We start from the raw sequence: 24453 nt of genomic DNA, 5'->3' as shown, positions 1-24453 counted from the left end.
ATTAAGGAGTTTTTAGTTTTTTTAGAGTATCACATGGAGTTTGAGTGTCACGCCATGCCCGTTACGTCGTTACATTTTTAAAAAATACACTAAGGAGTTTTTATTTATCACATCACATCCACTATATTGCTACATTTAGAAAAAGTACATTAAAGAGGTTTTTAGTTTTTTTGAAATATTACATCATACTCGCGACGTTTGAGTGCCACATGTTATATTAGGGAAAAGTACACTAAAGAGTTTTTATATTTTTAAGAGTGTCACATCATACATGCCACGTTATCACATTTAAAAAAGTGCACTAAAGAGTTTATAATTTTTTTGGAGTGTCACATCATACCCCTTATGTTATTACATTTAAAAAATTACACTGAGGAGTTGTTAATTTTTTTGGGCGTGTCACATTATATCTGTCATGTTGGATTATCACATTAATACCTGTCACATTTGAGTATTACATCATACCCGCCACATTAATAAAAAGGGAGATTTGGTGATAAACCTCTTACTGTCTAATTTATCTTTCAAAAGGACAAGAATTATATAAATACTTTCAAAACCCTGTAATATTTTAAAACTTGTTTCTTTTATTATACTACCCTCATATCTATCAGTTCTCCTATTAAGTCATCCTCACAGTATATTTCAGAGTAAAATTATTCAAAGTAAAACTTTACTCTGAAAGTACAATTTTACTCCGAATCAAAGTAAAATTTTATATCGTTAAGTAAATCGACATGTTTTTAACTACAGTAAATTTTTACTGTTACAAAAAATAAAATACATACTGAATGAACGAACCAGAGTCAAATTTTACTCTTAGATTTATTAACAAATAATAAAAAAAAAAAGCCAATTGGAAACAACAAGGCGACATCTACAACTTAGATTCATGTTCTCGGAGGTATTACAACTACCTTCACTGCTTCGTCTTCTAAGCATTCAAGTGGAAAATCTCCACGAACAGTGTTCTTCGGCCAGCGGCCCAACAATAGCAGTAGCAGTAGCACAGCATTTTTCATATTTTCGAAGTTGAAAAAGAGCAAGAGGAGAAGAAGTTGAGGTTGTGGAGGACTGGTGAGGTTGGCGGTGACGAGGCAGATCGACGGCAATGGAGAGAGGTAGATCTGTTCAAAGACAGATAAAAAAACAACCTCAACCTCACACGTGAGCGGCAGGGGACGCAGCGACGGAGTTGAGCTCGACAGAGGAAGTAGTTGAAGATGATGATAATAAGACTAATAAAAGAGAAAGAGAAGCAAGACAGAGGGATGGAAAGTTTTAATTGAGGGTATAATAGTCTGATAAAATATTTAAATAATAAATTGTCTTTTATACATGACTTTATAATTATGAGAGGGTTTTAAAAGTATAATTTTTTTCTTAGTCTTTTTAACAATAAAAGGAAGGTGAGAGGGGTTTATAGCCAAATTTTCCTAATAAAAAGAAAAATATAACCGTCCACCAAAGCACTATCAAAATTGAAAATAGGACCACAAAAAAAAAAAAAACTCTTTACTAACAGAACTTAACAAAAACAATAGAAAAAAATTGAAACTAATTAAAATACTTATTTGTGAATTGTGATTTATTGGTAAATATTTTTTTTTTATTTTCAAAGAAAAAGATAAATGTCGGTACATTATCAAAGAACTATTTTCAAATTTTGTTTGTGACAACATTCCACTTTTTAAGAAATACTTTAAAAGTTATTTGTTTTTTAATTTCCTAAAAATATTTTCGCACAAAAATAAAGATAATATTAAAATGGTTAAGTGTTTTCAAAATTTAATTATTTGTGTATTAAAAACATGAAAAACATAAACGAATGAATGAAAACATAACCACATATACCATAATATATGCTGATCAAAAACATATACCGTAATATATAATATTTTAAATCAAGGCATATTTTGCAACAACAACAATGATTCATCCCCCCTTTTTCTCCCATCCCCTTTGACCCCCTCTCTCTCTCATTGGTTACATTTTTTTTTTTTTTTTTTTTCCTGCTTCTCCAATCACCACCTGCCACGTGGCAAAAGGGGGGTGAGGGGGTGACCCCAAAAGGGAGTCCCAAGCATTATTCTTGCAACAATTTATGCTACCTCAAGTAGGGGCGAGCATAATTTCCTTCCATTTATTTTTATGAAAGATAAATAAATAAATAAAGAAAGAAAGAGAAAGAGGCATGTGCAATTCTTCCATCTATATATATATATATATATTTGATACGTAAGTCATATTATAATGAAAAAAAAGAAAGATATACAATAAAATGGGAAAATTGGCCTAAGGTCCCTCCTCTACTTTTGATATGAGGAGAGGTCCTTTATAATATGTTTTGATGGCTAAGGTCCCTCAAATTTATTTTAGGTTATAAAGTACCTAAATTACCCTTCCTTTATAACATAAATTTGTTTGAATATTATATGGTTGAGTTAACTGATACATTTTGGAAACCGAATTTGAAGGGGAGATTTTGTCGGAGTTTTCGTCGGAGATTTCAGTGGAGATTTCTTCGGAGATTTCAGTGGAGTTGACGAGAAAGATTGCTACGATCGTGTAGATTTTGTTGGAGATTTCGTCGGAGATTTCAGTGGTGTGATAGTGTATTGATCGCGTAGATTTTCAGTGGAGTTGAATCAGGTTTGTTTTCGATGGAGATAGCACATGCATTTTGATATTTGTTTTGAATTTTTGTGTAGAGAGAGGCCAGCTTGATAGAGTTGATTTTTATTTTTGGAATTAATTTTTTATTATTTGTTTTTTAATCAATTTGAAAGAGTGTTGACAGTGTGTTGATCGCGTAGGTTTTTGAGTTGAGTTGGATTAGGTTTGTTTTCGATTTAGATTCCAAATGTATTTTGATTTTTGTTTAGAGAGAGGCCAGCTTGATAGAGTTGATTTTTATTTTTGGAATTAATTTTTCATTCTTTGTTTTTTTGATCAATTTCAGATAGTGTTGACAGTGTAGGTGATTTTGATGTTTAGAGTTCATTTTTGGTGCTCTGTTTTTTATCAACATGATGATGAATTATAGTTGTGTTCTATGTTTTTTCAAACCAGAGAAATTTCATTTTCTGCACTATTGTTTGTGTAGTCCAGAGGAAATTATAAGTGCATATGGACATATTATTAGAAGTTTGTAATGGAGATAGAATATGAGAAAGTCAATGTAAGTTCATAAATTTCTCTATACTTGTATTTGTAGTTCAGAGAAAATTGTAAGTTTGTTACTCACTTTCAGTTTGTAGTTCAGAGAAAAGTATTTCTCTGGACTTGTATTCTATGTGATTTTTTTTTCTATAATTGTGTTTAATTGTTAGCAGTAAATTTCTCTGTGATTCATTAAGTTTCTGTGATTTTGTTTTTTATCATCTTGAAGGTGAATATCAGTTTGTAGATGTCTTTGGAGTTTTATTTTAAGTTCAGAGAAAATTATAATTTTTAGAAATTTCTCTGACCAGAGATGTTGTTATTGTGAAGTGTTTGTGTGATTTTTTTTGTTGTTTTTTGTTTCAGTTTTAATGGACAGTGCAGTGTTGTTGCTGTGCAAATATGGGAATGATACTATTGTCATTAATGTTTCATGCGAATTGAATTTTGAGGAATTGGTTGGCATTTTGTGTAAAACATGGGAGAATTTGAAACCTGAGACTATGTGTATTTCATATTCTATTTTGGGCCATCCGAATTGTATGGTTCGAAATAATATTGATTTTCTGAATATGTTGAGGGTTGTTTGTGCACGCGGTGTTGATATAGTTGATGTTTCAGTTAGTAGATGTAGTACTTCTGATGAAGAGGATGAAGTGGGGTCTAATTGGGTAGATGTTGTGGATGGTGAGTGTGATAGGCTGGTGGATGTTGAAAGGAATTCACTCTCTAAGTTTTGTTCTCACCAAGAAAAGGTGTTATTGTCGGCTAGTTGGCGGAATAATATTACGAGTGTTGGACAAAAGTTTGAGGGTGGTGTGGTTGAGTTCCGTACTTTTTTATGCAAGTATGCTATTGAGGTTGGTTTTCAGTTTACGTATGTTAAAAATGACAAGCTGAGGGTTACGGCAGAATGTGCATATAAGGAATCAAGGGGATGTATGTGGCGTGTACATGCTTCTGTTGAAAAAACAAATGGGTTCTTCTACATAAGGACTTTGAACAATGAACATACGTGTGGTGTGGCGGTTCGTACGAGTAAACATTCGAGGATGACTTCCAGCTTGGTTTCTGGGCTGATACTTGAAGAGGTAAGTGCAAAACCTTTAACTCGTCCAGTGGATGTTGTGAAAGGAATGAAAGACAAGTATGGGGTCTCAATTAGTTATAACTGTGGTTGGTTGAGTGTTGAGAAAGCAAAATGTAGTACATATGGGGATTCTTGTTTGTCATTTGATCAATTACGGTGGTATTTTGATGAGGCATTGAAGAACAATCCAGGGAGTCGTTTTGAGTTAGATTTTGAAGAAAACAAGCGTTTCAAAAGAGTGTTTGTGGCTTTTCATGCATGCATTGCTGGTTTCAAATATTGTCGGTCATTGCTTTTTCTTGATGGAACATTTTTGAAAGGACGATACAAAGGAGTTATGCTTGCTGCAACGGGGAAAGATGGGAATGAAGGTAATTGTAAATATATCTATTTTTATCTAAGTATGTGAATTTTCTATACATGTAGGAATTGAGTGAATGTGAATTTTCTCTGGTTTTGGCCACTGTGTGGATTTTCTATTGTTGTGGCCACTGTGAGAATTTTCAATGGATTTTTGTCAGTGTATGAATTTTCTCTGGATGTTGTCATTGTGTGAATTGTATCTGTAGGTGGTCACTAAGTGAATTTTCTCTGTATATTATGATTGTGTGAATTTTCTCTGTAGCTGGTCACTAAGTCAATTTTCTCTGGATGTTGCCAATGTGTGAATTTTCTCTGGATGTTGGCAGTGTCAAACTTCTCTTGTTGTTTTATTGTTCTATTTTTCTCTGTTGTTTTGTAGGTGGTCACTAAGTGAATTTTCTCTGTATATTATGATTGTGTGAATTTTCTCTGTAGCTGGTCACTTATTCAATTTTCTCTGGATGTTGCCAATGTGTGAATTTTCTCTGGATGTTTATTGTTCTATTTTTCTCTGCATGTGCGTACCTAATATGCTTGTTCCTATTTGTTTTGTAGGTTTTTTTCCTGTAGCTTTTGCTGTTGTTGATGCTGAGAATAAAGACAATTGGTGTTGGTTTCTTGAACATTTATATGGAGTATTAGGATCAGAAAGGGTGATAAGTTTCATATCAGATCGACATTGTGGAATTGTGGAGGGAATTGCTAGGTTTTTCCCTAACTGCTTTCATGGATTTTGTCTGGAACATCTAAAGAGAAATTTGAGGGATAAGTTGTCATGTGGAAACACAAATTTGGTTAGGGAGACGATTGTGTCCAAGTTTTCAGAATGTGCATATGCTCCAACAAAGGCATCATTTCATTTCAAGTTAAATGAGTTAAAAAGTGAGGGAGGAGACATTGTGAGTGTTTTCTTGAGAAGTTTACCATATGAAAATTGGAGTGATGCATATTTTGCAGGGAAACGTTATGGTGAGATGTATTCAAATGTTGCTGAGTCATTCAATTCATGGATACGAGAAGCTCGGCACTTGCCAATAACAAATTTGGTGGACATGATACGGTTGCAAATCATGAATATGAGGTCTGATAGGAGGCTGTTCTCTAGTAAATGGAATAAAATTTTGTGTCCTCGTATGGATAGTGTGTTGGAGAAGTCTTTTTTGGACGGGAGGACATGGAATGTGAGTTTATCATCTGATAATGTCTTTGAAGTGCATTGTTTTCCTTCGGTTATGGTTGATCTTGGGTTGAGAACTTGTTCATGTCGAAAATGGGAAATAAATGGGTATCCATGTCAACATGCTGTTGCTGCAATTTTTAGGAGTGGAAAGAATTTGAATTCATTTGTTGAACCATTTTTTCATGCTGATATGTATCGTCAAGCATACTCCTTTTCGATTGGCCCAGTTCCAACTGTTGAAAAACCTGTGTGTAGCATTGAAGATGCTATGATTTTACCTCCATTGAGCAAGAGACCTGCTGGGAGGCCGAAGAAGAACAGAATTGCTTCTACTGGAGAGTTTAAAAGGGTGATTAAGTGTAGTCGCTGTGAGAGTATTGGTCACCATAATAAGAGGACATGCAAGGAACCTTTGTTAAATAGTTGAGGATTATACATTTTATTGATGGAATAATACATTTGATGATTACTTTGTGTATTTTGTTTTGTGAAATTTATTTTTTGGACAGTGTATATAATAATATCAATCAAATTCATCCAGAGAAATTATTCAATATGAGTTAAAGTGTGTTTGTTGATATATACTATAGGCAGTGGGTTTGTAGTACCTGTAAAATTCATCCAGAGAAATTTTCCTATGGCAGAGAAAATTCTGTGTGTTGTGTTTTGAAGCTTCATATTCATCCACATAAATTTGACAATGGCAGACTAAAGTACTGTGTGGATTGTGTTTTTTCAATTTGATAATTGTTTTGTACTAACACAGTGCATTAGAGATTGAATGATCATATAGGCACCTTCTTTGGTGAGATAGGAGTTAAATTTATCTGTAAATTTCTGGTAGCTTCATATCAGTCGTTTCAAGAAATGTGCACAGCAGACAGAGGATTCAAAAAATTTCTCTGAGTTGAGAATTTCTCTGGACCAGGATAGAATTTCTCTGGACTCACTTGAACTCAGAAATTTGTGTCAAAGCCAGAGAAATTTTCATCCAGAGAAATTTTTCACCAACAGAGAAAACTATATGGGCATTGTGGTCTGAAATTTGAAACTCATGCAATGAAATTTTCCAGTGGCAGATAAAATTATTGTGTGCTTTGTGTTTTGTTGAGTTTGATGATTGTTTTGTACCAACACAAAGTTTTACAGATTACATGATCATATAGGCATCCCCTTGGGACGATACAAGTTAAATTTCTCTGTGAATTTCTGGTAGTTTATACCAGAGAAATTTCTGCAGACAATTTTCTCTGGTAGACAATTGTTGAAATTTACATTAGTCGAAATAAAAAAAAAAATGAAATTTAGATTAGTCAAGAAAGGATATATACATATACGTCAAGGATCATCATTCCTTCAATGTATGAACAAGAAAGGATATATACATATATGTGAGACAATTTTCTCTGTGTGGATATGTACATTGTCTTCCTTTCACTAGTTTCACTATTACATTTGTGGTTCTTCTGGGGGTATTTCAATTGGTTCAGTCCATGACCTGCCAACTTCGGTCACAAATCTCTCTATGAGTTCTGCCCTCATCAACCTTATCTCTTGTGTGGATAATTTGGATTTGATAGGTTCATGCTTGCTATATTGTTTCATTATATAGCAGACGAAGAGGCCACAATCCAGACTGCATACAAATTATAGGTATGGTTAGTTTTAAGAAACATGCAACAGAAATTATCTTATTTATAGATGTATGAAACTTACGAATCGCTTTCTTGTTGTGGAGCATTGTTGACATACTCAAAGTCATAACTTGTATTTTGTGAGTTAATTAATTTGAAAGAGGGTTGTGATTGAGCGTCTCTTTCAAGACAAGCTTTCAGAAAATTCTCCACGTAATCTTGCTGCAAAAAAATAATTTTTATATAAGAGAGAAATTTACGGACAAGTCAATGGGATTCTATGAAAATTATCATCACATAAAGATGATGATGGATCAGAGAAATTTGCACTCGTTACCAATTGTTTTGCATCTTTGACATATTTGTCTTCTGCATCATCCCTCCTTGGCCTCAATGAGTTGTAGAACCTCCATAAATTGTCTTGTTTGTCCAGGACAAGCAAGGTCCAGTGATTTCCATGTGTGGACTTCTCATTACCTCCAGTATTTATTGGGAAATGGAGGAACCTATAGTTCCTCCATGCTGTTTCAATATGCTTGTCAAATAAGGACACTCGAAAACTTTGATTTTCTGTCATGTTGATGAAATTCTGTGCTCAGAGAAAATCAAAAAATGGTTTTGTTAGTGACACAACTGACTTCAAGAAGTATATTAAGAAGAGAAAGTAGAAAGTAAATTCCAGAGAAAATCAAATAAAATAGTAGTAACATACTAAGCACATGGATGTGAAAAAAAATGAGGTTGGTTGTTGTTTCTCTCTGATTTGGTCAGCCAAAAGGATCTCTCCATAGCCATCAATGACCTGAAAAATATGATTTATAATTGTAATATTTGTTTTATAAAGGCTGATGGAACATTGCAGAGAAATGTTGATGAAAGGGAAAGACTTACATTGTTGGCAATTTCTTTTTGCTTTATGAGGTTTCCAATGTCTTCAAAGGTAATGATATTCAACTCACTTGTCCAAATTAAAGCTCTACAAGATGACAAAGAAGGGATTGAATTGTTGTTAATGCAACATAAGTTTGTAATTTGTTGTTTGTTATGTTCTATTTTGTTTGTTGTACTTACTCAAGCCCAGACACATTTGATATGTGCTGCAAGATGTCTTTTATGTGATCTTTTATCAATCTTGAAATGGGAAGAGTTTGTGGAAAGACCCAAGATTTTGTGATGCTTATAGGTTGAGGCAAGACGTATGCATCAGCATCAAGCACTTCTTTGTCCTTTGTGCTTTGCTCAACTTGTTTTGCAGCTTGTTTTGAAGCTCTAGTCACTTTCGCAACTTTTGGATATTGGAATTCTGGATCATGCTGCTTTTCCTTCCTTTCTTTTGCCTTTAAATTTTTTATCATTGAGGTTGGATCTTTTTTGACTGTAGGCAGTGAAAGTATTAGGAAAAGTGAAATTTCTCTGAAGCAACAGATGATATTTCAATATGTAAATTTATTTAATTCAATATTTTGTAGTTACCATAGAGTTTCTTCTTTTGTTTCGGTTGTTGTTTGTGTGGGATTTGCTCTTGTTGGGTTGTTGGTTGTTGTTCCAGTTGGATTCCAACTATACACAGTGAAAATCAAACAAGCCCCAAAAATGGAATAAGAAAATATACAGAGAAATGAAATGAGCAGTAGAAATATAACTAATGTGTTGAGAGAGATATAACTTCCAGAGAAAATTACCAATGACAGAGAAAATTATAATAAATAGAAATTTCTCTGAGTTATGATGGCACAAGGACATAACTTTTTGTGGCTCAAGATTTTCACTGACCTTGTGGTTGAAGTTGTGTTGGTGTTCGGTATGGTTGTGTTGCTAGTTGGACAGATAGTTCTTGAACTTGTTCATGCAATTTGGCATTTTCAGTTTCAAGCTCCGAATTTGAACACCTCAACTGTTGAATTGTTTTTGCATCATCTGCTTTTTCAACCTCCAACATCCTTAGTTTCATTCGGATTGTGCTTTCTTTTTCTTGAAGTTCTGAGTTATGTGATGTCAGGATTCTTATTGAAATATCCTTTTCAGCAAGTAATTCCATCCAATTTCTGTCTTCTTCTTTTTTAGATTGAGACAGTGCCTTCAGTCTTTGACGTAGATCAGCAATTTGGGCATCCTTTGATTCCTCAAATTCTTCAGGCTGATGCATTGTTGAGCCACAAATGCCATCATGTTGTTGGTCCATCTGCTCATTATTTTCTTCTTCATCACTTTCATCCTTGTTCTCTTCTTCTTGTTCATCTTCATCTTCATCTTCTTGTTCACTTTCTTTCTGTTCATTTTCTTCTTCATCACTTTCTTCATCATGTTGTTGGTCCATCTGCTCATTATTTTCTTCTTCATCACTTTCTTCATCATTTTCTTTCTGTTCATTTTGTTCTTTGTCTTCTGGTTCTATTTCTTCACTTTCTTTGGTGGTTTCTTCTTCTGTGCTGCTTGCTTGATGTTCTTGTCCATTGCTGGTTTCTTTGGTGGTTTCTTCTTCTTTTTGTTCATTCCCTCCATCTTCAGATGGATCTTGTAATTTCTCCTTGAATATGACAATTGCCTTTTTTAATTCTTTCTTTGTCTTTTTGCCAAGACAAAACTCCTCAGATGGGTTTTTGACTAGCTGCTTGTTATCAATCTGTAACAGGAGACTCTTTTATTAGAGAAATGTTACAAAATTCACTCAGAGAAAAAATTCAAATAAGGAAAATAAAATTCATCTAAATGATACTAATTGGAAACAAACTTCAGAGAAAATTGTATTGGGCCAGAGAAAATTAGAGGCATGGAGTTAATTGTATGGGGCAGAGAAAATTATGAAACAGTGAAATAAACAGTGTTTATAAGTTAATGTTTTACTATATTTGTGTCAGAGAAATTTGAATTCCAGTGAAAATTCATTAGAAGGGTAGAAATAAACAGTGTTAATCAAAGATGCAAGGCACACAAGTTATGGGCAGAGAAAATTACACACAAGGAGATAAAATTTGATGGGCCAGAGAAAATTATGTGACAAAGAACATAATTCAGATATTAGAGAAAATGAATCAGGGCATATAAGTTAATGTGTTACAATTGTGGTCAGAGAAATTTGGATGGGAGAGAAAATTGATTACAATGGCAGAAATAGACCAGTGGTTAACAAAGAAGAAAACAGAAATTGATATTTCAGAGAAAATTAATCTTAATCAATCAATGCATAAGGAGGGAAACAAAGCAGTAGTCAGAGAAATTTTTGAAATTTCACTGGGATTTCGGTAGCAATAGGAATCTAACCTGTCGAGGTGCAAGAGAGTGGACTGGTGTCTTCTGCAGCTGTTTTGTCAAGGTTTGAAGGTTCCACTTGGCACATCTTGGGAAGTCTGTTGTGTTACTGTCTTCTGAGTCAATGATAGTTGCATGTTCACATAGCCAATACTGTGATGAAAATGAAAGTAAATAAAATTTTGTAAACGCACAAATTTGTAAGTATGATAACTGCAAATTTGAATGGATATTATACTTACCAGCAATGCAATGACACACCCCGTAACTTTTTCTGGAGTTCTATGCAATGCCATGATAGAATCAATCAATGTTGATGTGATTGCTTCCGGCCAATCATACTGTTTCATTGATTCAAGAGGTTCCACATACTTTATAAAAACCCAACCTATTGAATTCCCACTTGTTGCAAAAAATAGGGTGAGACACAAGTACAATGTAACAATGATTGCTACATCTTTGAAGTCAGTTGGTTGCTTGCCTTTCATTGCTTTGACCAAGGCATTTTTAAGAACAGGACTAGTGAGCCTTGTGTCCTTTTGGAATCTTCTCCTGAGGAATGCAGATTTTGGCTTTTTAGAGTATCTTAATGACATGGCTCCTTTACCTCCTTCCAAACCAAAAATCAAGGTCATGTCATTTTTTGTAAAGGTCAGGTTCTTCTTCCCAACTGTGAATGCTTTTGTTTTTTCATTGTAACATTGGATTATGGCAACTACATCATCATCAGATTTCCTAGATTTCTTTGGATCCATCCTTCCAGTGGTTAGAGCTTGAATCAAATACCAGAATGGGGTCTTTTGAAGCTCTAGAAGATGTTTTGAACTGAATTTAAGTGTTTGAAAGAAGGAGACGACAGATGACAGGTTGGATCGGTATTGAATGCTGTAGTGAGCTCTCTTTCTGTAGAGTTTAACAGGTTTTTTCCCCCTTGAGCTTGAGTCTTTTGAAGTTGGGGTACTCATCTGGATGCTAGTTGCTTCATCAGCTTGGACTTGTGTGTTTTGGGAAGGAGTTTGTGGTGTTTTATTGCTGGTTTTTGATCTTAGATGATAAGAGGACTGAGAGAGTTGTTCTTGCTTCCTTGGTGTTTCTAGTGTTTTGCTGCTGGTTTTTGATCCTAGTGCATAAGAAGACTGAGACAGTTTCTGTTTTTTGCTTGGTGTTTCCGGTGTTTCGCTGCCTTTACGTTTTGCCATTTCTAGACAATGATTAAAGCATAGAGATGTCAACATTAAATCCCAGAGAAAAATGGAAATGTCAGAGAAAATTACAGATAAGGGAGAAAATTGGAGATGCAGAGAAAATTACAGATAAGGGAAAATTACAGAAATTTTGACATGTCAGAGAAAATCAACTCAGCATCATAAACATGGGAGAGAAATTTTCAATAATTGTTTAAATTACAGATAGAAGTAAACATACCAGAGAAAATGAATGATAGAAAAAAGTAAACATGGCAAGTGAAAGAAAATTTGCATTCCACAATTAGCAAAGATAAAATAAACAAAGTAATGTAAACATGGCACTGAGAAGTATACCCTATTGAAATCAAGAATTGAACAAAATAAACATACCAGAGAAAAATGCACATTCTGGAAAAAATTACACATTCTTGAGGAAATTTCCATTCCAGAGAAAATTTCAATTCATAATATTAAAATGCAAGAAAAATTTACATACACAAGCAGAGAAAATTAACCATGATAGAGACACTCAATGGAGGAAAGTGGTGCGATGTGGTCAGAGAAAATTATAAATACCAGAGAAACTTAGACAGGGGCAAGAGTGTAATTGACATTGCAGAGAAGGATACATATTCCAGAGAAATTTACAAAGCAGAGATATTCAGAGACAAAATGACAAAACATATTCAAGAATAAGATTAAAATTCAGAGAAATAACTTTTTCTCAAAGTACATATGGCAGAGAAAATTCCAAGAAGAAACATTCATTCCAGTCCACAATATTAAAATTCCAGAGAAAATTTAAAATGACAAAGACACAAGGGAGGAAAGTGGTGCGATGTGGTCAGAGAAAATTGTAAATACCAGAGAAACTTAAGACAGAGGCAAGAGTGTAATTGACATTGCAGAGAAGGATACATATTCCAGAGAAATTTACAAAGCAGAGAAATTCAGATACAAAATGACAGAAACATATTCAAGAATAAGATCAAAATTCAGAGAAATAACTTTTTCTCATAGTACATATGGCAGAGAAAATTCCAAGAAGAAACATTCATTCCAGAGAAAATTATAAATACCAGAGAAACTTAAGACAGAGGCAAGAGTGTAATTGACATTGCAGAGAATGATACATATTCCAGAGAAATTTACAAAGCAGAGAAATTCAGATACAAAATGACAGAAACATATTCAAGAATAAGATCAAAATTCAGAGAAATAACTTTTTCTCATAGTACATATGGCAGAGAAAATTATAAATACCAGAGAAACTTAAGACAGAGGCAAGAGTGTAATTGACATTGCAGAGAAGGATACATATTCCAGAGAAATTTACAAAGCAGAGAAAATTGAAAGAACAAAATTACATTAATCAAAAATCAGAGAAATTCAAATGCCAGAGAAATTTACAGATAAAATCAAACAAACATGTTGAAGAATATGTTCAAAATACACAGAAATAAATTTTTTCAAATGCAGGTAGCTTTTTATTACGAAATTGAAACCCTAATTTATGAAAGGTTATTATAAAATGCTATTAACTGTGTTTCCAGAGAAAATCTAGTTGTATTGTAGAAAAACTGACCAGAGTTAGGATGAAACTTGAATGATGAGCTGATATGGTCCGCGATGAAGATGCGACGTGACGAAGATGGACTGAGATGATGATAAGCCGTGAAAACGAAGCTTTAACGTAGGTCAGAGAAATTTGTGAGGAAGGAATGGGAATGATCTTTGGAGAGGATAACGAAGCTGTAATGTCGATGGTGCAGATGATGTTGAAACCCTAATTCTGCTGGTCTTCTGTTCGTGAAGATGCTGGATGTTTGGAATGTAACTGAGACGTCGGAATGAGTTTGGTTCTGTGTTGATTTTGGCGAGGGTATTTTGGTCCACAAAATAATTAAAAACGCGCGCCAAGTTGCTTCAGGGACGTGAGGCATCACTATCTTTTTGTGTGTCCTTTAGCCTCTAAATTGTTATTATTAGGGACCTTAAAAAAAAATCCCCCAATAAAATTCAATACACATTTTTGTAGGGAGCACAAAAATAAATAAATAAAAAAATTACTCCTAACAAAATAAACAAAACTAAGCCTATACAACACAAAAACAACATTCACAATAAAAATGATTCACAATTTCCTTCTAACCTATAGAAGACAAAAACAACATTCAAAACAACATTCTCATTATATATTATTTTTGAAAGATAAAAAATATAGATACAACAATGATATCTATCTAGCAAAAATATTTGGAAAAAAAAACATCAAAATTTAAAAGGTATAAATCACACACTCTGTTTGGTTTCCATTCAAAGAATTTATTTTTCAAAAGGTTTCACTTTTTTATTTTTCGTATTTTTTGTTTTTATTGAATTTTTTTAATATTTTAAGTAATTTTTTTAATTTTTAAATACACCGAACATAAATACACTTAAAAAATATAATATTTGTAAAAAAATCTTTAAAAAATTCGCTAAATACTAAAAATACAAAAAAAAAATAAAAATAAAAATAAAAATTCAGTATATTTTTCATATTTGTGTGTAATTATTAATTTTTAAAATATTTTTTCACAAATATTTTACTATTTAGATACATTTAAGTAAGGTACATTTAAAAAAGTAAAAAAAAATTACTTAAAAATTTAAAAATATTTACTTAAAATAAAAAAATAAAAAATTAAAACCAACACTTTTAATTTTCGATGTCATCTACACCACACAAATTTCCACAATTCCAATTCCGATTCCGGGCACTTTAATAAGTATTATATATATTGGAAAAGATGAAAAGGTCCCATTCCCTGTCGAATAGGTAAATGTCGGCCACATGGCATTGTGGGCAGCGAAAATATCTATGCGAAAGATTACCAGGTTGGCCGACCATTTGTTTAATAGCCACAAAATAAATAAAAGAAAAGAAAAGAAAAGAAAATAAAGACCAAAACAAACAAGGGGGTCTTCTGCAATATTGAAAGCTTTTGCTCTTAATATATTATTATATAGGCAGATTTGTTGCAGCTATATATATATATATATACATGATATGCCAATTTGCAGAAGAAAAAGAGACTTTCTCTGAGTAGCTTCTTCTTGCTATGGCAGAGGAAAACCAAGAAACAAAGCTTCCCCAAGGGCAGATTGGTCATGAATCAACAGTGTTACCACCAAGTGAGTTGGTTCTTATTCCTCTTCTTTTATTAGGTTTTATATATGTCCAACCATTCACTCTTAATTTCCAATAATACAAAGATTATATAATTCTCAAACTCACAATCATGATGGCCCTTTTTGATCAACAAAAGATTGGAAAATAATAAAATAACATTTAAAAAAAAAAAAATCGTACCATTGAATATATGATAATTCAACCCTGTCATCTACATGGAAATGGGGTCAACAAAAATGGAGATATTATTGTCTCCAGTCTACTGTGGATTGGATGGTATTTGTTGGGTCCCGTCAGCTTACAACAAAAAATAGATGTTATATTTTCAAATTATTCAAATATAATGAAATGATATGGTTTTGATTATCAAGTTAATCTTTTTTTTCTTTTTTTTTTTCTATAACCGACCTATACATCAAGCTCAACAAAATAAATGATACTTTGGTTATCATGATTAAATTTATGACAAATTAAAAATTGACACATAATTTGCTATGTTTGGAACAGGCAGAGCTCGGAAAACAACATGGCCGGAGGTAGTAGGACTACCGGCGGAAGAAGCAGAGAGAAAAATTAAGGAAGAGATGCCGGGAGTTCGAATTCAGGTGGTTCTACCAAATTGCTTTGTCACCATGGATTTCAATCAGCAACGGGTCCGATTGCACGTTGATTCCTCTGGAAAAGTAGCCAGGCCTCCTAAAATTGGCTGATTAAATTAATATATAATATACAATATTGTTGTTTCCATTCCAGCAATGTGATTGATTACTTGCTTTCCTGTTCATCCAATGAAAACAAATGTAAGAATTTGAAAACTAGTTTTAAAACTTGCATGCAATCCAAAGGTGTTTGTTGTGACCACTGAATTTGGGCTCTTCTAAGAATTGAAAATGAAATGAAGGATTGAGTAGTTGTTTAGATTGATTGAATTAATGCGATTTTTTTATGTATTTGATAAATAAATATTGAGTGTAACAGTATTGAGCAATAAAAAAGTGTAAATAGAATTAGGCGGATAAGTTTTATTTTTCACTGTTTTGACTAATCATATTCAAGTAGCAGTGTTCCAGTGATAGTAAATAATTTCTCGAATAAATGACATGTCCAAATAGTGGCACGCAATTGTAAAATTAATAATGTCTTCGTTTGGAAAGTGAGTTAATTTTTTGATTTTTTTTGACTATTTTAGTCTGGGACTAAAAAGTTTCGTTTGAAAAGAACTTTTTGATTTTTTTGACTTTTTGTAAAAAAAAGAATGTAATGATTATAGATTAGATATAATATTGTCTTATTAAGCTAAAAAATTTATTTTACTTTTTTGGGTACTATTTTAGACAAAAAAATTCCAAACCCATACTTTCCAAACGAGCTCAATATAGTTTAGAGACACAACATGAATCGGGCATAAATGTCTGCCACTCTCACAGGAAAAGTATGTCACACACTTGTATGAGCCTCCCACAGATAATTGTTATAAAATTAATTAATATTTAAAAAAGAAAAAGAAAAAAAGTGAAGTTAATCTATAAATCTCTTCTCTGTTAAAAAAATGAAAAAAAAAAAAATTATAAATCTGTTCTCACCTTGTTTAGCCTGTGTGAGAGACCGATTTGAGTATACTATGGGGGTTAGATCTAAAAATTTAGAAAGAATATTCCTATATCATAGTGCTTGTTACATTTTGAATTCATTTTGATTGAAGTTCATTGCTCGTTTATTTATTTATTTATTTTCTATTAAGGGTATATTTGGCATAGTATTTTGAGGCTATTTTAGTTATAAAAAGATAAAATAGACTAAAAAATTAATAAGACAAAATGTTACATTCAAACCATAATTATTTTATTTTTTTCTCTTATAAAAGTCAAAAAAGTCAAAAAACTAAAAAATTTATCATAAACGAGACTTTTTAGTCCCATATTAAAATAGCAAAAAAGTCAAAAAATTAAAAAAATCAACATACCTCCCAAACGAAAGCTAAGGCCTATTTTGAGGACAACGATACAAGTTGCTTTTCTTTTGAGCCAAAAACCATGTGGTAAGTAGAAAATAAGTCAACTTTTCAAATTATCAAAATACCTTCCTTGATGTGACACCAAAATATCCTCATATGATGGTAAAATTGTAATTTCACAAAACTGCATTGGGTAATACGGTCAATTTATCCATTTGCCTAGTGATTTGATATTATAAACAAATAGTATTAAAAAAAAAGAAAAAATAACTTTTTTGATCTGGCTGAATGATTTTGTGAATAAGACAAAAAAAAAAAAAAAAAATTAGGCCTCGTTTGGGAACAGGCTAATTTAGTAATTTTTTGGCTATTTGGTTAAAATATGAGTTAAAAAAAACTAAAATGTTTGGGAAGACTTTTTGATTTTTTACGAAAAAATGTGCAAAAAATAGAGAGAAAAGAGAATCTTTAACTTTTTGGTATGAGTTATTAACTTTTTGACCTTTTTAATAATTTTTTGACTTTTTAACTAAAGTGACTTGTTGCCAAACGAAGCCTTAGATATAAACCAAAAAATAACTTATATCTCAAGAGTGGAACGTAGAAAGACTTGAGAAAATCTCAAGAGTCTCAGCAGAATCAAAATAAGCCTTAATTGAGTGGAACGTAGAAAGACTTGAGAAAATCTCAAGAGTCTCAACAGAATCAAATTAAACGTATTGTGGAAGAAAAATTGAATGTAATGGAATAATATAAAATGTCACAGAATGTAATATCACAATCAGAAATGGTAGACCCATGGAGTGGTCATAAAGTTTAGAAGGCGAATTGAGACTTAAGTCACCTTCCCCTAGCAAGAATGTATACATCTTTTGACTGACTTTGGGCTAACTTTTGACTACTTGATGCTTACGTTTGGTTTGCTTTCACCAAAGAAATAAAAAAAACAAAAAAAAATCATAAAATGGTTTGCATAATTATTATTGAGAGAATCACATCCAGGTCGAAAAAAAAAAAAAAAAAAAAAAAAAAAAAAAAATATCAAAACATAAGGGTAAAAGTGAGACTTGCATCCCAACAACTTTTCATTTGCATTTCAACACAAACATACTTGCACTCCATATGTTTTGTAATTTTTTTTTTTTTTTTTTTTTTCTTTCTCCGCCTACATGTAATTCCCACTTTATTATTTATCTATTTTCATCCAAAACTTTTTATATCAAGATGAAACAATTCTCAGAGTTGTGAGAGGGATATAAAAAAAAAATAATAAATTATAATATGATCCTTACAATTTAAATTTAGTCATTTCGTTCAAGTTGAAAGCTAAAATTAACAATTTTGAGACATTTATCACTCTTTCGAGATTTACACATAAAAAAATTTATAAAAATTTGAACGGAATAACTAAATTAAAGCTAAACTTAAAATATATCAGCATTTCCTGTTAATTGGCAATTGACTAATGCAGGGGTGAAATTGTAATATGATTTTAAACTTTAAAGTAGGGATTGTAATTTAAAGAATGTGAGAGCATCAGCATCAGTATCTTTAAAATAACAAAAAGTTAATATATAGCTAATAAATCATCAAATTTTCCCTCCATCAGTTTCAACAAATTTTTTTTAAATTAACTTTTTGTTAAATTTGCTACAGTAACTCGTCTGATGAAGCAAGCAACTGTTCATCACTAAAACACGCGATTTGGGTGTAAACAGACATCCGCTCGGAAGTCCGACTGGTCAACCCGCCGGTCAACCGGTCAACGGCAAATTTTTTTTTTTCCCTCCAGTTTTACCTTTTGTAAAACATAAGAATTGTTTGGTTGATAACTCATCAATTTTTTTATAAAAAAAAAAATAACAAATATTTTAATAGGATTAAGTTAAAATAGAGAGTTTGATGTAGTGAGTAACCAGCTAAAATAGAAAAATGACTTTTTAAGCCTCCGTTTGGGAAGTGGGTTGGCTTTTTGGCTTTTTGGCTTTTTTGGCTATTTTAGCCTGGGCTTAAAAGCTTGGTTTGGGAAGGACTTTTTGGCTTTTTGGCTTTTTTGAGTTTTTTTGTGAGAGAAGAATGTAATGATTATGGGTTGGATGTGATGTTTTGTTTGTTATGGCTAAAATAGCCTATTTTGTTTTTTGTGGCCAAAATAGCCAAAAAAGCCTGCAAACCCACTTGCCAAACACAGGCTATAATTTGACTAAAATTTTGAAAAGGCTGATACTGATACTTTGAGGGTGGGAGAATTTGTCTTAAGAAATAATATCAGGGGCCGCTCTCCAAACTACACGCACCATCGCTTCTAGGATCACAACCAAATTACAACACAATTTAGAAAACATTTTTCAGAAAGTTTATTATCAATTCATCAAAACCAGCCCAAATCTGCAATACACAATAGTCCAAAACATGGCAGCAAATACCCAACAGCTCGACTCGAGGCTTGATAATATTGAAATTCTCTTTAAGATATGAACAAGTTGTTTCGATCCCATATTGTACCCAAAATCTGAATGCAACGGTACAACACAAAAGGCTTCAACTTTAACAGTCCTGGCAAAAGAAATAGACTTTTCCAGGAAATTGTTTGCTAAGAAAATGAGAAAGAAAAAAACTTTGATATCATTCTATGCAAAGTGAAAGAGGCAAAGTAGAAATCGAAGCAAAACTCGCATTGACATCCCCAACCGTCGATGAATTTGAGCCCTTTTCAACAAACGACGACGACGACAAATACTGATTCACAAAACCATCAAACACTTGATCATCGTCGGACGAGCTTGGCGCTTGCAAAACCTCCGGGACATCAATCTCACCCTCCAAGTACCTCACAACTTGCCTCATACTAGGCCTAGTTAAAGCCACGTTGTTTGAACACATCAACCCCAATTTCAACACCATCAAAACCTCAATCTCATCAAACTCACCTTTCAGACTAGGGTCCACTACATTTAGGAAAGTCCCTTCTTTCCAATTGTCCCAAACCCAATCCACCAACACCAACTCTTCAGGGGCTGCCTTGGGCTCAATGGGTCTTCTTCCACATGCAACCTCAAGCAACAGTGCACCAAATGCAAACACATCAGACCCTGTTGTGGCCTTCCCTGTCCTAGGCAGCTCCGGCGCAAGATACCCTAAAGTCCCCACCACTCTCGTCGTGCTCGGATTCGCTCCGTGCTCGTACAATCTCGCAAGCCCAAAATCACCCAATCTACCATTCAATTCCCCATCAAGCAACACATTACTCGCTTTAATGTCTCGGTGTATCACAATTTGCTCATACCCTTCGTGTAAATACAATAGTCCTGAAGCAACCCCTTTGATGATTTTGAACCTCTGTTCCCAGCTCAATTTTTGGTTTTGTTCATCAAACAAGAACCTATCTAAGCTTCCATTAGGCATGAAATCGTAGACAAGTAGTAAATCGCCTCTGCGTCGACACCAACCTAGTAATTGAACAAGGTTTCTATGGCGAAGCCTGCCAATGCTGGCGATTTCTGATACGAATTCGCGCAAACCCTGCTTTGAATTGTGCGAAATTCGCTTCACAGCGACTTGAATCTTTGGGTTTGGAAGTGTTCCTTTGTACACTTTTCCAAACCCACCAGCCCCAAGAAGCTCCTTGTCCTTGAAACCTCTAGTAGCTTTCTTAAGTTCTTTGTATGAGTACCTATGTGGGCCTATTTCAAGCTCCCATTCTTCAATTACATCTCTGTTCTTAAATTTCCTAATCAAGTATGCAACAATCAAGATCATAGCAACCAGGAAAACAAATGAAGAACCTGAAACACCGATAACCAGAGCTTTGTCTATCTTCTTTATTACAGGCAATGATGGCAGAGAATTCAAGCTAAGCGATTTGGAAGCTCCATTGATTTTGAAGCTCCAACCCAATACGTAATGCGAGCTAGCGAGCAAACCAGTGGAAGAAGAGAACCCAATAAACATCCATTCATGGAGAATTGGAGAGAGATCGAATTTCAAAGAAAGAATTGGCAATCTGGGTTTCGAAGAAGAAGGCGAGATTGTAACATTGATAAGAGTCGTAATCGAATCGTATTCAATCCAAACCATGATGGGTTTTCCACCTTTCAGATTCAGATCTGCCGCAACAGATTTGTTCGATGCCATGGTGTTGATGTTGATGCCAACATGGTTATCATTGATATCTCCGAACTCGAAGTCCTGAACAGTGTCGAACTCGACTGCGAACAAGTGGTTCGAGAAGTTTCCGATGTCGGAGGCGTTGAGGAGGCCCAGGTACTGACTAGGAAGAGCTGTTGGGAGGTCTATGGAAGGAGAGAGAGTGAAGGCGAGTCCATGGCCGCCGAGTTTTGGGTATTCGGGGACGATGACGAAGGCGAAAGAGGTAGAGAAAGAGAAAGCAGAGCCATTGGAGGAGTTCTTGAAGTGAAATGGAGAGGTGTGAAAAGCATGACCCATTTTTCTACTGGTCTCGTTGGTTAATCGAAGAATGCCATTTTTTTGAAACTCGGATATTCCGGAGAGAGTGATGTTTGTGTTGAGTTCATTGAATCCGGAGTAGAAAAGCTCGTCGAGCTGGGACGAAGATGGGATTGACAGGAAGAAGATGGAACAGAGGAGTATGAAAAGATGTGACATTTGGAGAGAGTGAGATGAATTGAAGATGTTTGAAGAATTGATTTGGGTTTGGTGAGGTCTATTGAGGATGTTATTAGGGTTTTTTTTTTTTTTAGTTATTGTTTGAAGATGCTGAGGAATGTGAGGGTGTTTGTGCAGTGAAGAATAAATTGGAGTAATGAAGTAATGAAGGAGGAGAGGAAGGAGGCAGGGTGCATAAGACTTTTGCGTGAACTGATGGTCTGAGATACGAGAAGTTAATTTATTAGGGTTCGCAAGCCCTTCTTTGTGCGTGTGGATTGATTTTTTTGACTTTTTAGGCTCTGTTTGGTTGTAAATTGAAAATGTAATTCTACAGGTGTGTTTCAGTATGATGTTTGGTTGAGTGTTTGGAATCAATTTTCAAAATTTTTGTCGAGAGCTCTGTGCATCAGCAACATTTTTTGTGATTTTTTTGCCTCAGGAAAGACCGCCTGGATGTCCATGGGGTCTTCCGCCCGGACATCTCTAGGGACATCCGCCCAGATGTCCTCTGCGGTACAGATTTTTTTTTTTTTTTTTATATAATCGGGAAAAATATTTTCTAAAAATTTTTAAATTTTTTATGTGTTTTAAAATAATTTTGAATTGTATGTTTAGTTATGAGTTGTAAATTTTTGTATCACATATCAAATGTCACATCAATAATTCCTCACTCAAATCAAACCTCTTTTCCAAAACTATTTTCAAAACTCTTTACCAAACAAATTTTCTACACTCAAATCATAATTCTACAACACACAAACTCAAAATATAACTCATACTCTCAAATCACATTTACAAAACACAACCAAACGCAGGCTTAATTTTTAAATTATTTTAATTTAAAGTTATAAAGTTTTATTTGGAATAAATTTTTTATTTTTTTTTAATTTTTGTAAATGAAAAAAATAAAATGATTATGATTTGAATGTGATATTTTATCTTATTAAAAATTTAATTTATTTTGTCTGTTTGTGGTTAAAATAGTTTTAAAAAAAAATTATCCCAAACTGGCCTTGTTAGAAAGGAGGGTTGTGTTAAAATAATTCATTAAAAAATGAAATAAATTAAAATAATTAATAAAATAAAATAAGATATTATATTTAATTTATAATTATTTTATTTTACTTCTTTTACAATAATCAAATTATAAAAAAAATCAAGGGAAATTTATCAGAAAGTCCCATATGGCGAAATTATATTCCATTTGGTCCCACAAATATTTTGTTTAATTGGGCAGTCCATGATAGTAGAGATATCTTACTAATAACTCATTTTTTGAATTACATTGTTATGTGGGGGACAAATATACCCTCACATCAATTATGGGCTGTTATGATTTCATTTTTTTATATGTAATCCCACGTTTGGTGGGGGTGGGTGTAGGTGTGATAGTGTATTCCATTGGTTGAAGCCTCAGCCACATTCACCGTGATGGAGCCGGAGACCATGCGGCGTATGTTCTCTGGTGAACTCAGCCCAGTTCGCGACTCGACCCGACCTTTCAGCTCATGGTTTTTTAAGTAAGCACTGCACTGACAGTAGTAAGTATACACTGACTGAACACACACACACACACGCACACATTTTCTCTCTCTAAAAAATGGCTATGTCCAATTCGATCTTCTCGTTCCTTCTATTCCTGTGTCTCTCTTTGTTGATCATGACACGTGCAGACCTGCCCAGAACGTGGGAAGTGGTGGTGGCGAACACTGGCATTGCATCAATGCACACCGCCGTGACAAGGTTCAACACCGTAGTCCTCCTGGACCGAACCAACATCGGACCATCACGCAAAATGCTTCGAAAAGGCCACTGCCGCAACGACCCGCACGACCCCGTGCTCAAACACGATTGCTACGCGCACTTCGTGCTCCTTGACCTCCACACCTCTCAAATCCGCCCCCTCACCATCCTCACCGACACTTGGTGCTCCTTTGGCCAGTTCCTCCCCGACGGCACTCTCTTCCAATCCGGCGGCGACCTCGACGGAGTCCACATTCATCGTGATGGAGCCGGAGACCATGCAGGCCGGTGTACCACGTCGACATCGTCCCATCGACCCGAAAATAGAGTACAAGATGATGATGAAGGAATCGGGCTGATCGACGTGAACAATGGGTACAAGATGATTGTCGTGAACATTGGGCACAAGATCGACGTGAACAGTACTAAATCCGTTTTTTAAAGGGCCTCTTCTGAATCGATCGTGACCGGTTTGAGTTCGATCGAGGAACCCCAGATCGACGTGAATAATGGACACAAGATGATCGTCAATCCGGCATGTCGGCGTACCACATCGGCATCATCAAATCGACTCGAAAACAAAGTACAAGACGTTGATGACGAAATCGGGCAGATCGATTATTGATTGCCTAAATTTAACAATTTGTGTGTATATATATGTCTTTTATCGATTCTTTTTCTAAACTTCTCATTAATTGAATGGCTTGATCACCTGATGGGTTCTGTGAATAATGTTTTCATATATTTTATGTGGTATATATATGTATATGTATACAACTGATATAAAAGAAGAATTTGTAAGTTGTTTACATAATCATAATTGGAGAAAGAATTGTGTATTGGGATTGACCAAAATTGTTTCTTTGTCAAATCTCTTTCCTGGTTTTCAATGTCAACCAATGCATGCATGCTCTGCGCCCTATGCGGAACTCGCCGAAGAACACGACGTTGCAACATGTTTCGACATTGAATTCGCAATCCTGGGCTTGCTTTAGTAATTCAGATCCATGTTTTTGGGTTATGTTGCGAACCCAACCAATGGTAAGGTTCACGTCGAAACGTCACAAATGGCAATTGGAAAACAAAG

General features: G+C 34.1%; 4 protein-coding genes across 5 annotated transcripts; 2 read left to right on the top strand and 2 right to left on the bottom strand.

The window, feature by feature from the left end:
• Nucleotides 1–2290: 2290 nt before the first annotated feature.
• Nucleotides 2291–7118, top strand: LOC145822365 (uncharacterized). 2 transcript variants are annotated; one of them, XR_014363530.1, is made up of 2 exons: nt 2291–2652; nt 5171–7118. XR_014363530.1 is itself a non-coding variant. In XM_082919211.1 (2 exons), exons 1-2 carry the CDS (start codon nt 4590–4592, stop codon nt 6220–6222), a joined length of 1086 nt encoding a protein of 361 aa, XP_082775337.1. In that variant the 5' UTR covers nt 4483–4589; the 3' UTR covers nt 6223–6643. The 2 variants fall into 2 exon arrangements, 1 of the variants encoding a protein (XP_082775337.1); XM_082919211.1 differs by lacking the exon at nt 2291–2652 and adding an exon at nt 4483–4623 and having other exon boundaries at nt 5171–6643.
• Nucleotides 7105–13869, bottom strand: LOC145822364 (uncharacterized). The gene is made up of 11 exons (XM_082919210.1): nt 13451–13869; nt 10921–11879; nt 10691–10831; nt 9203–10052; nt 8903–8989; nt 8501–8804; nt 8321–8405; nt 8142–8231; nt 7767–8018; nt 7512–7651; nt 7105–7431 (listed from the first exon to the last, which is right to left on the bottom strand). The coding sequence occupies exons 2-11, from the start codon at nt 11875–11877 to the stop codon at nt 7245–7247; spliced, it is 3093 nt and encodes a 1030-aa protein (XP_082775336.1). The 5' UTR covers nt 11878–11879; nt 13451–13869; the 3' UTR covers nt 7105–7244.
• A 1100-nt stretch (nt 13870–14969) lies between these two features.
• Nucleotides 14970–15750, top strand: LOC114316807 (subtilisin inhibitor CLSI-I). The gene is made up of 2 exons (XM_028263490.2): nt 14970–15042; nt 15548–15750. Exons 1-2 carry the CDS (start codon nt 14970–14972, stop codon nt 15748–15750), a joined length of 276 nt encoding a protein of 91 aa, XP_028119291.1.
• A 3667-nt stretch (nt 15751–19417) lies between these two features.
• On the bottom strand, nt 19418–22011 carry LOC114316833 (L-type lectin-domain containing receptor kinase S.4). Its single transcript, XM_028263510.2, has one exon. It carries the CDS (start codon nt 21618–21620, stop codon nt 19620–19622), a length of 2001 nt encoding a protein of 666 aa, XP_028119311.1. The 5' UTR covers nt 21621–22011; the 3' UTR covers nt 19418–19619.
• Between the last annotated feature and the right edge of the window lie 2442 nt (nt 22012–24453).

This window comes from Camellia sinensis, chromosome 3 (genome assembly GCF_055761805.1).
Source record: "Camellia sinensis isolate YWXY chromosome 3, ASM5576180v1, whole genome shotgun sequence".
In the NCBI taxonomy this organism is placed as follows: Eukaryota; Viridiplantae; Streptophyta; class Magnoliopsida; order Ericales; family Theaceae; genus Camellia; species Camellia sinensis.
The sequence above is the reverse complement of the archived record's forward strand: the minus strand, read 5'-3'. Positions and strand labels throughout refer to the sequence as shown.

What these genes read in the sequence shown, in the direction of transcription:
- LOC145822365 (XM_082919211.1), top strand. Translation starts at nt 4,590, where the DNA reads ATGCTTGCTGCAACGGGGAAAGATGGGAATGAAG. An exon ending in GGGGAAAGATGGGAATGAAG is followed by an intron (nt 4,624 to 5,170) that starts GTAATTGTAAAT and finishes TTTGTTTTGTAG; the next exon opens with GTTTTTTTCCTGTAGCTTTT.
- LOC114316807 (XM_028263490.2), top strand. Translation starts at nt 14,970, where the DNA reads ATGGCAGAGGAAAACCAAGAAACAAAGCTTCCCCAAGGGCAGATTGGT. An exon ending in ATCAACAGTGTTACCACCAA is followed by an intron (nt 15,043 to 15,547) that starts GTGAGTTGGTTC and finishes TGTTTGGAACAG; the next exon opens with GCAGAGCTCGGAAAACAACA.
- LOC114316833 (XM_028263510.2), bottom strand. Translation starts at nt 21,620, where the DNA reads ATGTCACATCTTTTCATACTCCTCTGTTCCATCTTCTTCCTGTCAATC.
- LOC145822364 (XM_082919210.1), bottom strand. Translation starts at nt 11,877, where the DNA reads ATGGCAAAACGTAAAGGCAGCGAAACACCGGAAACACCAAGCAAAAAA. An exon ending in AACACAACTTCAACCACAAG is followed by an intron (nt 8,990 to 9,202) that starts GTCAGTGAAAAT and finishes CACTGTGTATAG; the next exon opens with TTGGAATCCAACTGGAACAA. An exon ending in AAAAAGAAATTGCCAACAAT is followed by an intron (nt 8,232 to 8,320) that starts GTAAGTCTTTCC and finishes CATATTTTTCAG; the next exon opens with GTCATTGATGGCTATGGAGA.